At 37.6% G+C, this 15,066-nt stretch overlaps 1 protein-coding gene across 4 annotated transcripts; it reads right to left on the bottom strand.

The window, feature by feature from the left end:
• Window positions 1-1,945: 1,945 nt before the first annotated feature.
• On the bottom strand, window positions 1,946-13,052 carry amacr (alpha-methylacyl-CoA racemase). Of its 4 annotated transcripts, XM_025061946.1 has the most exons (7): window positions 12,656-12,957; window positions 11,016-11,112; window positions 10,371-10,627; window positions 9,783-9,926; window positions 7,394-7,554; window positions 3,268-3,454; window positions 1,946-2,444 (listed from the first exon to the last, which is right to left on the bottom strand). In XM_025061946.1, the coding sequence occupies exons 3-7, from the start codon at window positions 10,615-10,617 to the stop codon at window positions 2,035-2,037; spliced, it is 1,149 nt and encodes a 382-aa protein (XP_024917714.1). In that variant the 5' UTR covers window positions 10,618-10,627; window positions 11,016-11,112; window positions 12,656-12,957; the 3' UTR covers window positions 1,946-2,034. The 4 variants fall into 4 exon arrangements, with proteins under 4 accessions (XP_024917714.1, XP_008324473.2, XP_008324468.1 ...); XM_008326251.3 differs by lacking the exons at window positions 11,016-11,112; window positions 12,656-12,957 and adding an exon at window positions 12,964-13,052; XM_008326246.3 differs by lacking the exon at window positions 11,016-11,112.
• Between the last annotated feature and the right edge of the window lie 2,014 nt (window positions 13,053-15,066).

The raw sequence follows: 15,066 nt of genomic DNA on the forward strand, positions 1-15,066 counted from the left end.
ATCAACTGCCGTCGACTTGAACTCCTATTTCAACACTTTTGAAATTTGTATATTCATTTTCTCTGTGAATGACATCTTTATCTTTGAGTATGTGGCTAATACAGCTCATTAGTGAGACCGGCGGTTGCTTCAAACAGAACACCAAAAAAACCACACACACAGAGAGACAAGGACAGCAGCCGTGGTGTGACTTTGACAATAAAAACAGGTGAATGAAAGGCTTACTCTTAGAATGCAGACCATCACAACAGCACAGCAGCCGTCCCCACACACACTGCTCCCTGGGCGCCTTCAGCTGCCCCCCCGCTCACTGTGGAGATGGGTTAAAAGCAGAGGTCACATTTCATGTGTGCGCGCAGTGGTGTGCTGTGTCATAATGACAAATAATTCACTAAAAAAAAAAATTCCAGGAAAAATCCAAGCATTTCTTTTTTTAAATTTCACTCAGCCTCAGTTCTTCAAAGATAGAAAAACTGAAATGTGCTTCACATTCAAAAGATAAAAAGTATCTTTTTCGGTACTGTATCTGCACACGTCAAGTTACCACTAATAATACGGTATATTATTATATTACAAAGACAATTGTTCCACTAGTACAATGCCAGGCCTCCTGTTATGCACTAAAATCGTAGTACAATGCCAGGCCTCCTGTTATGCGCTAAAATTTGACGTTTATGTATTCTCCATGAAGCCTCATGAAGTGAAAGATAAGACAATGGTATCCACCGACAGCAAAATGAGCCGAGGCTTGACTCCCAGAACTGCAACAGTTTCTGCAGATTTCAACCTGTTGAAAAACACAGCTGTAACACCATCTGTGCTGCAGGTGACAGATTCAAATTATGATTAAATTTAACCAGTAGGATTGAAATATTTAATGAAAACACTCACATAATGACTACACGTTGGAGCCACACACTAACTGGCGCTGCATTGTTTTTCATAGTACTTTGGCATAAAAAAAATAATAAGTTGAAGCGTTCCAGACAATTATCATTTTATCCAATACGTAAAATTGCATACTCCACAATATATTTTTTTCTGACAATCCCATCACATTCGACAACATATCAGTACTTTGGCATAAAAAAAAAAATAAGTGAAGAAGCGTTCCAGACAATTATCATTTTATCCAATACGTAAAATTGCATACTCCACAATATATTTTTTTCTGACAATCCCATCACATTCGACAACATATCAATAAAACCAATAATGAATAAACAAAAATTAGAAAGCAAAATTAAATGTTGTGGATAGTTAACGCAGCCATCTTAACAGAAATTAAACAGAACTTAGAGCTGATACCACATATTATTGGGAAACATTCTTCTGCTACCCAGTAAACAGTCTTAAAACTTAAAATGTGCAGCACTGTTCCCATGTTCCAATGAACAAATGAACACACAATGTCACTTTGTAAGGTGTGAACTCATCCAGACATTAGCACATTCAGCGCTAAGGCACATCTTTAGGTGGTAATTACATGTATCATAACAACAAATCCTGCAGTAAGTCTTAGTGAGAGCAGTATTGGTATAGTATCTGTATACCTAGTTTTAGTTAAGGTTTTAGCTATTATGGCTAACAATTAGGTCTTTCTGTTTAAAATTTGCCAAAATAACCCTGAGTCATTTACGCAAATTTAAACCTTTTAAAATAAAGTGTTATTCAGATTTTTTCTGTTTGACATCTGACTAGACCTTGCTAAATGTTTAGTAACTTGTAAACTGTGAGGTGTTTTTCAGTTTCTTGTCAATTCAATGAACACTTGTCACATTTTAAACTTGAAAGCACTTTAGCATGAACCACGGATTTCAAGCATCCACCCACACAGCTTTTATAGAAGTGACAAACACACGCATCTATAAACAACTGCTTCTCTGATGCATATGACAAGGTCACTGTAGGAGGATAAATAAAGGAGGAAAAACCCATACAAAGGTTTAGGGCTGGACATATTTATTGTTTTGTCTCTTACACATTCAGAGAATAGATGTGATGTTAAAATAAAATGATCGGGTTGATTTTCTGCTACAACTTTGCTTTACTAGCGCTACACTCAATCACCCCTGCTTCTAACATGCTGCTTATGTCTCCTGGTGCAAAGCCGTACTCTTCTAAGACCCTGACCGTGTGCTGTCCAATGACAGGCTCAGAGGTGAGGTTAGGCTCGGCAGGGGTTCGAGAGAGAACCGGAGCTGGGCGGGGGCTTTCTTCACCACAGGAGTCCTTCACAAAAGAACCTCTTTCTTGGTTATGCGGGTGTGAGCTCACTTCCTCGAAAGACAACACCGGTGTTACGCAGGCATCGGTGCCATCAAAGATCCTCAACCACTCCGCTTGGGTCTTTGAAGCGAAACGCTCAGTGAATATCCGTCTCACTTCAGGCCAATCATTGAAGCTCATCTGAGGAGGAAGCTTTTTGTCATCCAACTCTAAACCTGTGAAAAGAAAAGTGTACCAACAGCAAATGATGAAACATTGAAACAAAGGAATTTGTATCAAAATGAGTTCTGAGCGCTTACAAAGAAACCTCCAGAGTGTGTCAGTCACTGCTTTTGGCAAAGTCACAGTCTGCTATTCTGGTCTTCATCTTACTGCACTGCACAGCGTAGCCCAGAGGTGTGTACGTTTGAACTCTGAACTGCATTCAGATTTGCATTTCAAAAATCTAGTAATGGGTGGTACTGGCTGACCAGTCCTTGGAACAAAAAAGGTTGGGGACCCCTGGTATAGATGTCACTACGACTAATACATGTTTCTGCAACTGATTATTTTTTATTCAAGCTACAAACATTGTTCATTGCTGTGTAAACAAAAAAACCCTTCAATTTCTCAGGGTAAGAAACTCTGCTGCATGGACTTTACTAAATGCTTCTTAAGCTCCCGCGGGCCACACAAAACGGCTTGGTGGGCCGCATTTGGCCCCCGGGCCTTGAGTTTGACACAAAACCCCCAATTGTAATTCAATGGGAAACCAGCCATTCAGACATCGCAAAAAATGAGTGAGGCTAAACGAAGGTTGCTAATTATCTCGGGTGTCTCTCACAATTCTTCAAGACACGGACGAGAAGGATAAAAACTTTTAATTTTCATAATTACCTACTGAACACGCTGCAGCCTTGTCTCTCATGGGAGATTTAATTCTAAGTAATGAAATGTTTCACCATGTCACATTTACTTTGACACATTGCCAAAGACACTTTCTAAAATGGAAGAATGACTAAAGTCTATTTTTAAAGTCTACATTAGTGGAGCGCTTACCTTTGAGTAACTGTTGGTAGAACTGCGGCTCTATGGCTCCCAAGGCCACGTATTTACCATCCGAGGTCTGGTAAGTGTCATAGAAAGGTGCTCCACTGTCAAGCATGTTCTCACCCCTCGAACGACTCCACAGACCAATGCTACCAGATTTCCATATAAATGAACCAACATATGCTGCGCCTTCCACCTAAAGAAAGAGGACGAAAAACAGAACACAAAGTCAAGTGTATACATTATACATTAAATTCAATGACCCTGGTATAGATGTCAAAGGACGGCCGTTTTTTGACGCCTCGTGTCGGAGAATGAACCCATTCAACACCGGGAATGCTGTACATGTCAAAGTCAAGCAGTAACTCTACACAGGAAGGTTAAGAACGGCGATACAGGAGCGAAAGGATATTTGTCAACTGTTAGTTATGGAACACTTGCTGTCTGTGTTTACACGCAAGTATGTTTGGATGTTTCTGAGAAATGCACACAGAGAATAATATTAGGGATGTAACGCTACAGGAAAGCAATAATTCGATAGATATATGGAGTCGCAAAAAAATGATAATATAAATATATATATCTATATATTTATATATGTACATGTACTATAAATATATATATATATTAGGGGTTGCAAGTCAAAATCATATGTATAAAAATGTAATGAACTTATACCTAAGTATATTGATATGGCCTTCTAAAACTATTCCTGTGATCCATGTGGTCCCTTAGGAAAACTGAATGCTTCAAAGACTGGGTGTTAAACGGCGACTTAAATGACATAAGACAAGTTTCATCGTGGAACTTTATTCCTATAGGTGTGCGTGGCTGCAGCAGACATGACGCACCGTATGCCTAATGCAATCAGTTGAATTAATTTGAGCTGAAATGAAGTGAGAATTCTTTCTCAAATAAAAATAATAAATAATATCAACTTCATTTAAACTAGTGACTAGTGACACTATATATGTCTACATATGCATGTATGCACATATGCATACAAATGGCTGTTATTTTTCTTTTATGAGCCCTGCTGTCCCCGATGACTCACAGCAGAGAGTTGCTCTCACAGACTCCCTTCAGTACATGTGCTGAATTCAAAACTCTGGGACGAGGAAATCATTAGCACAGATAAAACATCGTAACTTTCTGATGGTCTCTGGACATGAAATATAGATGTGAAAAAAGTAGGGGGAAAGAAAATGGAGGTATCCATGGAGAAACTGGTCCATTGTCCTGATTTATTCAGTTGTCTTAGTGGGGCAGTTTTAAAGCAGCCAACCATTACTCTTCTTTTATGTAGAAAATACTCAAAATGTTCTGGGACCAACTGAGGAAAAGAACCTTGGTTGATGACAGTAACAAGGCTATTTCTCTGCATATCCTGGTTTCCACCAGATGAATCCTGTCGTTCTCGACTTCTCCCTTCAGTCCACAACCCGGTTCACCGTCTTCTCTAAGAACAGATTTTTTTTTTTGTTTTGTTTTGCAAAAAGAAAAATGAACAGAGCTCTAATAACTTAAACAGATTTATATATTTGTTTCCTTAAAAATGTGCATTTATAATCACAAAAGTAGAAGTAGTATGAAGTAATCTCTTTGATTATAATTTTTTTATTTAATTTTAAAACCTTTTGGTAAACATAGTGTTTAAAGCAAGGTCAGATGTAGAAATAATCAAATGTGTATGCAATTCCATACTAAGAAGTTTATTAATCTCAGTTTTACTTTAATTATTTGTATTAATTTAAAAGGGACAATGTTAATAAACTGTACAAATATCCATGTACATAAATACTACCTTTGGAAATACTGTAGCTAAATTTAATGAAATTCAATTTGTTTACGTACTAGAAACGTTGGATATTTCTAAAAGTGCTGTCTAAACCAGCGTGCTCCACTTTACTGCTGTAGATGAAGAAAAAAAAGAAAAAAAAACGTCCTATATGCACTGCCTCAAAAGTGGTACACAGTTCACAGCACAGTTCACTGTAAAATGTGTCATGATGAAAGATCATAAGGAATAGTGAGTGAGCCAATGAGGCCAAACCATTATTTTAGAGACCGTATGTATATTTTATTTGGTTTACGACTATAGAATCCAGTTTCATATTATATCACATTCTTCACAGTGAGCACAGACCTACAGTGAGTGGAGGGGCCTCACACTCAAAGGAGCTGGGGGCCACAGTTGCCCCTCTCATTTAAGGGCCAAAAACGAACAGCCAAGGAACGGATCACATTACATCCCATATGCTTGGCATCGAGTTGCGGGCCACATTTGGGCGGTTTGTGGGCCAGAAGTGGCCTGCAAGCCAGATGTTTGAGGCACCTGCTTTTATGGAGGTAGTGGAAAAAAAAAAGATATGAACATGGTTGGTTTAACCAAAGGGTAGGTATGGGCATCAGATATAGCGACCTCTTAGAGGAAGCAGAAGAATTAAAGAATAAGAAAAAGAAGAAGCGAAGCAGAAGAATTAAAGAATAAGAAAATGAAGTAGCAACAATGAAGAAGACAGGAAATAAGATAACAAAGAAGAAAAGGACGTAGATGGATTATCATAATCAGAAGTAGAATTAGAAAAAGAAAAGGCAGAAGTACAAGAAGAACAATTAGATGCATCAGCAGAAAGTAGAAAAAGAATTAGAAGAAAATGAAGTAGATATGGAATCAGACATGTAGTTGTGAGAAACCATAGCAAAGTTTTTCCTCAAAATTAAATTGTTCAGAGTCTGATTCAATAGAAAAATTAATGACCGGATTTTATTTGTTGATTAACTCAGTGTTTAACAGCCCACACAGATGTCTGCTGCCAGGCGGACACTGTTCCAGAGTCCTGGTCCAATGCTTTGATTTTATCTGTGTTTTAGCTGAATGCCAAAGCCAACACAAAGAGACAAACATCCATCTACAGTCACACCAAGGGAAAACATCTGAAGTATCCGGTCCATGCAGAGAACATACAAAGTAAATACAGAAAGACGGGGAATCCAACCGGTGGACAGGTGTGTCCCAGCATGTCTTAGTTTAAAACTAGACACCAGCTGAAATCCCGAAACCTATTTTAATTTACCCTTAGAAATATATATATTACAAACACACATTGTTTTCACCCCACACTATCACACACTGTGTTGGTTGTTGCAATTGAAATGTGCTCATAAAAATAACATGAAGAAAAAAAAAAGAAAACCATGCAACAGTACAGTCTCATTTTACTGCGAAAAAAAAAAAGAAAACCACGCAACAGTACAGTCTGATTTTACTGCAGCCCTGAACAAGGACTACAGTCCCCTTAAGGAGCAAACAGCTGCATTCAAATGCACTTCATCTGTGGGTTGACTCAATTTTAATGAGCTTGAAAATGAGCTATAAAAATGAGCAAATTTACATGTACTTACCCAAAAGGGATGCAAAATTAATCTAACAACCTGCAGATGAGGGAGGGCGGGGGGGCATCACTTCACCTGCCTGTTTTTTATTTTTATGGTTATTCTTGCTTTTCATATGGCAAACCATCTGTTTCCATGTTTCAAAAAATGCTATAAAATAAAAAAGGCTCCAACACTCAGGTAGGAGTGTGAGAAAAAAGTCAATTCAAAAAGTGACATTGAAGCAAAAGCAGCATGAAATATGTCAAGCTAATTATCGCACACACGTTCTTTGACAGTAGCCCCTGCACTTAGGGCTGCTATCATTAACCCCACAGTTCAAAAAGAAGAAATATTTTCAGACGTACAAGAATCATTGTGCAATAATGCATATATAATTTTTGGTCGTACTTAGTAGCTGTGATCATGATCCTCTTGTGTGATGTTTTTTCTACCGTACATAGTGCGACTACATTACTGATGTCAGGCTCACAGAGAGGCAGTGAATCAACATGACGCCTGACAGCCATCTGTGCAATTTGTTGAAATGTAACTTTTAATCAGGGCCTTGTGTGCCAACTTTCCCCAGTAGTTGGAGTCTCTCCCAGTTTGAAGGGAGGGCGGACATGTGTGCCTGTGTGTGTGTGTGTGTTTATTTGTATATTGAAACATGAAAATGATGACATGATGACATGACACCATGTCATCAGGCAGCCCAAATACTCCGACCAAAAGAAGTATCAAGTATCAAAACTCTTACCATACTAGAGTCAATAATCTGTCCTCTCCCAGACCTCGTCCTCTCCAGCAGAGCCAGGACAATCCCCAGGGCACAGGTGAGTCCACCGCCTGCAAAGTCTGCCAGCAGATTCAATGGAGCGTAAGGCTTCTCTCCACTGCGGCCCAGACGCGACAAAAGGCCTGTGAGAGAAATAATGATGGAAAAGAAAAATCTATGACAATCACACAGTAAAATTAATGAGATAAGAGTCTGAACGGACCAGGAAATGAAAGATAAACAGCCGTAACATTTCAAAATTACCAGGAAATGAAAGATAAACAGCCGTAAAATAAAAGTTAATCAGCTGTGTTCTGCAACAGAACAGACAATTGGGGAAAACAAAAACAAAAACAAACTGTTCAATTAGACTAATTTTGATTAGTGATGTTATGAAAAAGCAGACTTGGTTAAAGAAGCATTATATATCTGTGCTAACTTGATTTATATTTTACCTCTCTGTTATAATAAGAACTATTAATTGGATCAAAGACCAAAAACTTTACTGTAGCTGAAACAGTACGAGACAAATGAAGGAAAAAAGAAGCTGGACACATGTGGAAGAACCTTTGAAAGCATCCAGAAGGAACAAAAAGAATAACAAATTAATTATCAATTTTAAAAAGGTCACAACATTAAATAAAGTATATCACTGGTCCAATCAATACTGCCCAGGGCTTCTCTCTTTGGATAAAAATACATGACTTACTCTGCAATAAAAATAAATAGTGTCACAGAAAGAGCTGAGGTGCAGTGGCTGCAGGTGCTGCCCTACAAAAACACACCTGGAGTTCCCTTCTCCTTTTTAACTCTGGAGACTACTCCCAAAATATCACACTTTTTCAGTTTTCATAGATGTTTTTTTTTGTTATCCTTCCTTGATATTTGTACCAAACCCTGTAAGAGTGGAATATATGATATTTGTACCAAACCCTGTAAGAGTTATTTCTCTGTTCTGCCAAGAAAACAAAACCATAAGACGAGTGTTCTGCCTCTGTACCTGCGTAAACAATTCAGCTTTTCTTCTTGTGGAATATACAGCAACAGCTAACGATCACATTATCTTTAAAGTGTGCGTGAAATGTTTAAATCTGTTTTTTATGTTTGTAGTCTAGTTGAGGTAAATGAAAGGAAACTTGAGTTCAAATACCAGCATTAGTGTAAAAGGGAACTGTAACACAACTTTAATACAATAGCTGGGTTCTTTACACAGCCAAGTGCTGAACAGCTGGTTCCTATGGTTTAACCTTTAAATGTGAGATGTTAAATGACACTGTGAGCTCTACAAACCTCTTTGGTCTAGACCTGGGATGTCGCATCAGCAATACAGTTCCCCTTTAAGGGCCGGTTGCAAACGGAAGACTGTATAGATCAGGGGTTGATTACAGACAACAGGTGCTGCTATTGCAGTCAATTCAACAGCTTCAATCAAATCATTTGTTTACGCCACAACACCAGGTATCAGAGAGGAGGGAAACAGACAGTGATGACAGAACGAAAGAAAGAAGGAAAGCTGATTTTTGGAAAACAGTTGTTTTAAAAATGTATAAACTGTTAAATGCACGTCCATTGTTCTGGTAGGCAGTTAAAAACATTTGCCTCATATGCGCTGAGTTATGGGGCATTAATCAAATCATAAATCACTACAAAACAAAGCACAGCTCATTTGTGCAACATTATCCCTGAAGCTGAGGCCCCGCAGAATAACTGCAAGCCCAGTACGACAGATGGTCCCAACTTATCACCACATAACAGCGACGTGCAAACAAATGATATTGTGGATTTGGGGAGAACATAAAACATTTTCAAGTGATGGAACAGTTGTGCTTCATCGCTGTTACTGAGACACTATTTGAGGGAAAACAAAAAGACGAGATGTGTGAAAGAAATGAAACAAAATGAAATTACTGGACCGTCACAAGCCTATTTTCTCTCATTAAGAGAAGTTGTAAAAGAAACGAAAATGTTGTTCAAAGCTCTGTTGGCAATTTTTTTCTGGACTTTTACTTGAAAAGTAGACTTCAGGCTGGAACCTCTTCAATTTACAAAAAAGTTACTTTATTTATTTAATTCTGACGTTTCTGTTTTATTCTCTATCTGCATTTAAATTAATTTGCATAAGATTGCTTATGTTGACTGATTTTTGGTATTTTTGAAAACTGACAGTAAATATTGTTGAAATTATGGAAAAGTGGACGTAGGGGAAGGCTATAAGAAGCAAGCTGGACTTTGGTCTGGACTTTTTACATTGAGAAAATGTAATAACTGGACCTCAGTGACTTCTAATTGAATACCCTGTTTTAAACCTTACAACATTAAACTGTGTGCTGTTAAAATTCAGGACTGCACACGTGTGTGTGTGTGTTATTACCTGACATTGCCAAGTAGTTGATGTCATGCCCCGCTGCATTCGCATAAAGCCCCGTCTGTCCATAACCGGTCAAGCGAGCGTAGATGAGACGGGGATTTTCTTTCAGCATCTCCTGTGGACCCAAACCTAGCTTCTCCATCACACCTAAAATATCAGACGTAGACACAAATCAATTCTGTTTAATGTATTTTTTAAGAGTAGTATTAATATCTCATGTTCCTTTGTCGATCAATAGGAAGCAGGTGGTGCTGTTGATCCTGATGTTATTATGTGTTGCTCTTGTCTATGAAGCTGAGGCCTAACACGAGGTCACACATCACAACAGCACAGGTCATGACACCATCAATGATTCCCATTCACTTTCATTGTCAATTATTCAAATTGGTACAGACTTTTACATTTCACTTAACATTTTGATACACAATCAGAACAGGTGTATTTATATCTCTGTAGTGATAAAAATCACATTTCCATATGCAAAAAAAACACATTGCTAAAAAGTTTGCTAAATATTTACTTTTTTTCACACTTTGTCACATAGAGAGGACTGAAATAAAGACCTCCATGATGAGAAAAGTCAAGTCTGACCTTTACGATAAGGTTCGATGACCACATCTGAATGGACGCACAACTTCCTGAGCAAGTCTACGCCCTTTGGGGTTTTCAGGTTGATGGCTACAGACAGTTTTCCCCGCGCTTGCTTGTCCAAATCCATTGATGCCTTTGTCCGGTCCACACGAATCACCTTGGCTCCAAAGTCTGCCAGGATCATGCCACAAAACGGGGCTGGAGCCAGGCCTGCCAGCTCGATGACTCTCACTCCAGACAGGGCCATAATGTGAAGACTGTAAAGCCAGTAAATTAAAAAAAAATGTTTTCGTTACTTTGTAGGTCAATAAATGTTTAATAAAGCGCTGAGTGCTAAAAGGGGTTTTAAAGAGGGACTTGTCTCCAATGAACACAATGCGATTATTGAGAGAGCCTTTTATTTTTGGCAGCACTGTGTTCTATGTTTGACCAGTAATAAACAAATTCCCCAGTGGTTTCTGCCACATATTCCAGTTCTAGTAAATAGAGTCTACCAAATTTCTGTGCAACTAAAAGATAATTTATTTTCCATTTTCAAGAATCAAGAACTTTTAATTGTCACATCACACTGCAGACAATGACAGCGAAATGAAGGATTTCCAATTTTTTATTTATTTTTTATTTCCTACTCCTACCTTGACTCACCGTTTCAACAATCCTTTTCACCTCAGAATCTTTTGTACTGGCTTTCTGGATCTTCCTTGAGAGCTTTTTTCTGTAAGATCTTCTCAGCAAAACAGTACTGATGAAAAAGACTGTATTCACTGTGTGGATAGAAAATGGCTCTTTCTTGCCTTTGTTAATAGGTTAATTGACGAAGGAAATTTTGGGCTCATTTTTTGATGCGTTATTGCAAGTAATTAATTAAAACAGTGACTCACTGGATGGAGAATGCTCATTTTATTCTTTTTAGACTCCTCTACAAATATCTAGGATTGGCTCTGCCAGAGATATACAGCATCATCTCCTCATAATCGTTTCCCTTAGAGGAGAAACTGTGAAAAGTCAAAGCAGCACTTTGAACCTTTTGCACGACGCTTTATGGTCTCTATGCAGCAAATGATAAAACTTACATTTAATGAGCTGTAGTATTAATATCTCATGTTCCTTCTGCCCTAAGCTGAGTATAACACTGGGACGAATACCGGCAGTTTGAGTCACTGATGATTAATTCATTCGCTGAAAATCCACAGTCTTCCCACTCAATCTACAGACTTATACAGAGCAGATGTGCAGGTGCACAGTTGCATCGAAAGAGCCATCATTCCCTCTATAACTCAAAGGTACCATTATGACTACGTCCAACAGGTTAGTTCAAGGGGAAAAATGTAATTTGTTCTGCCTTATGAGGTTCGAAACCTAGAGATATTATATTTAAGATACATTAACAGATATAGAAAACACTATACATTAAAAGTATGGTTCAAATCATAGATTATTTAGAGTCATTTAATTTTAGGACTGTTAACAACCTTCACCTCGGCAGTTATTTAAGTATGTTTATAATGAAAGACAATTCATCCATTTTGAAATGCACTCCAGTCTCCCCACAGTACTGTTTACCACCAAACTTTAATCTGGTCCGGAAACAGCATTTTAAACAGAAAAGGAGATTTTCTATTGTGCAAACTCACTGTTCATTTTTTTCCCCACAAGGCTCTATTGACTTTTGCTATAGTCTTGCTATTTATTTATTTATTTATTTTTGTATTTGTATTTGTGTTGAGGAACTATTTTGTATCAAAACCAATAAAGACCACATAAGGGACAGTACAATAATTGTTAGAATTTCAATACTTTGAATAAGTCATTAGAGGAAATGCCTAAAACTCTGTCTGAATAAAAAAAAATAGAAACTCTGATTGGGATAATTACTCAAAACTACAACTTTTTTGATGATTAACTCAAGGAACGAAGACAAAAAATGTATAGCACCACTGCTGTGACGATCAAGGTGGGACTTTGAAACTGTACAAAGTTCATAGTGACACACAGTATAACATTAAAAGTAATGTATAACATTAACAGTAATGTTATACAATAATAGCATTACGGCACATATGCTTTGAATTGAAAATACTATGAGATGAACCTAGTAATTACAGAGCAGTAGCCAAAAACATCAGCAACACCAACACCACTGAGGTAAACTAAATAAATTCAAGTGAGTAGTCATTCTCGGAAGGACTTTGATAAGCACTTTATATTGAAAGCTTACGGTTAAATGCATAATGTCTATAGTTTTGTTCATAAATTTCAGCCAATTTTGTTCATGGGGGGGTTACCTGTTCTCCGGTAGAAGCCAGAAACACCGCTGTGAAAACACCTGGCAGTAACTGTAGTAAGTTAGCTATGCGTTAGCAGTAAAGCAAATCGCTAACTTGACAACTGATAACACACTTTGGTCCGATAACAAAACACAAATCGAGGCATACAGCTAAACGCTGTTTGAAGTGGTTTGACAATGCCATAAACTAATCGATAAAGTGCGCAGTGTAATCCGACATGTTACATAGAACTATCTGGAAAATCGGTGTAAATGTTGACACATCTTTCACATTGCTTGAAATTTACAAACAAGAGCTATCCTCACTGTGCTATTGCTTGAAACCTCAGCTCCACCCAGCAGCCCCGGTTTCTGCACACGCCGGTATTTAATTTCATCGCACCCATTGGCATTGAAGGTGACCTCAGCACGACAGGCATTCTGGGAAATAAAGTCTTTTTTAATACTTTATCATTTGGTTTGTATTGAGTTGTTATGAATACAACTTACATGAAGAGAAATGGTAAGTTTTAATGCATTTTTATAAATTACAAAACGAACAACTCTTATTTCCTTGAACCATTCACTTTTGTTGTCCAGATTTTACTTTGTGCTTTTTAAGGTGTCATTTGAATGCTGTTCAGCCAGGATTCCATCTGAAAAAAACGGCCCTTTAATGACCTTTGCCTGGAATTCCGATACATTTTTCGACAAACCTGTGGCTTTTAATAAATATCAAGGCAGTGGAGACAAAGTACTGGAGAGAACATTTACAATTTCTGTATTGTTTCTTACAAAAATATTTGTTAAAACAAAACACAAACAAATCTATGAAAGCACATTTTACACCACTACGGAAAAGGTAATACATTCTTAATTCAAAATAATGAGATGCTATCTGATTGTTATGTTTTAATATCTCGTAATATTAGATTGATATCTCGGTATTATGACTTAGGTCTGCAAGAAATGACGTGTACCCACAGTCAGAGATACTATCTCATAATAATGATATACTTAATTATTATGTGATTTTTTGTGTAAAAGAAATGGCAGAGTGACATCTCATTATCTGTAAAGTGAGTGGGAGTGGCATTGTTGCTTTCATAAAGAAGGACATTCATAGACAAAAACACAATACACAAATACAATAACAAAATGTGGTCATTTTAATTAACCTCAGCTAACCTTGTAAATTAAAATGAAACAACAAGTTTGTAGTATTCGCTTTCATAAAGAAGGACATTCATAGACAAAAACACAATACACAAATACAATAACAAAATGTGGTCATTTTAATTAACCTCAGCTAACCTTGTAAATTAAAATGAAACAACTACTGATTTTGGTGGTGAGTCCACCCACTATAAACTGAGACAGTTTGTAGTATTCAGTTAGAAAATAGTAATAAAAGTAATAAAAAAGTCATAAAAAAATATTGCTTTTCTGGCATATATTGATCAGCCTGTGCTTTTGGATGTTGACATCAGAAATTATAAACACGTGTTGTTGGCCAGTATCTACAGAAACTGAAATGTCAACCCTGTTGTGACTCAGTAGCATACTGGTCCAGCTGGATGCCAGGTTTATACTAGATTAATGTGGATCATTTCATAAATACCACCTTATATTGAAAATCAGTAGTGAGCCTTTCACTGCACATTAATAGGAAAATACAGGGCAAAGCAGAACAAATGAGAAGTGAAACAAATAGAGTGATTAGACAAGGCCTAAAGTGGATTTTGAAAAGCCACGTTTTACAAGTAAATAGCAGGTGATGGCGTTTTGCAAAAACAATATCTCAAATGAGTGTAGATTCTCAAAGAATGTCATCTGTGAAATGAAAAGCATTCTTCAAATGGCAGAAACAAAGCCACACCAACAAAATGGGATGCTGATGGTGTAGTCTGGCAGATTACCCTGACTGAGGATGTGCAACACTGTAAATCATTCTGATTACTTTTTTATTTTCCACAAAATATATTCCAATATGTTCCAGTTTGTGAAATTGAAAGGAAATTTGATTTAAGGTGGTTTTAAAAGCACCTTTGCTCGCGTGAGGAAAGCTTTTGTACTACCATAACCGAGCCTTCTACATTGTTTTCAATGTCAATTTTCTCAAGTCACAAGCTTGAAATATTATTTATACTGCTAAAAGGTCTCCTTTTAGCAGTCTAAATAATATTTACCAATGGTCTTGACATGATTTATTTGTTTTCTTTCTCTGCGCACCTTCTTCTTGCTATGCTCCAGCACGAATAGCACGCTGCTACATTCCACAATAGCAAGTAGAAGGGAGAAGGGAGCTGTATTGATTTCTCCGCTTCAAAGATTGTATGGTATTGTCCCTGTGTTCCAGAATGGGGGGGTGGAGGGAGGGGGAGGGGGGGCGATAGGGGCCTTCAACTGCAGGAATGGCTTTGCGGCGGC

The sequence above is a fragment of the Cynoglossus semilaevis genome, chromosome 14, assembly GCF_000523025.1.
Source record: "Cynoglossus semilaevis isolate Cse_v1.0 chromosome 14, Cse_v1.0, whole genome shotgun sequence".
Classification (NCBI taxonomy): domain Eukaryota; kingdom Metazoa; phylum Chordata; class Actinopteri; order Pleuronectiformes; family Cynoglossidae; genus Cynoglossus; species Cynoglossus semilaevis.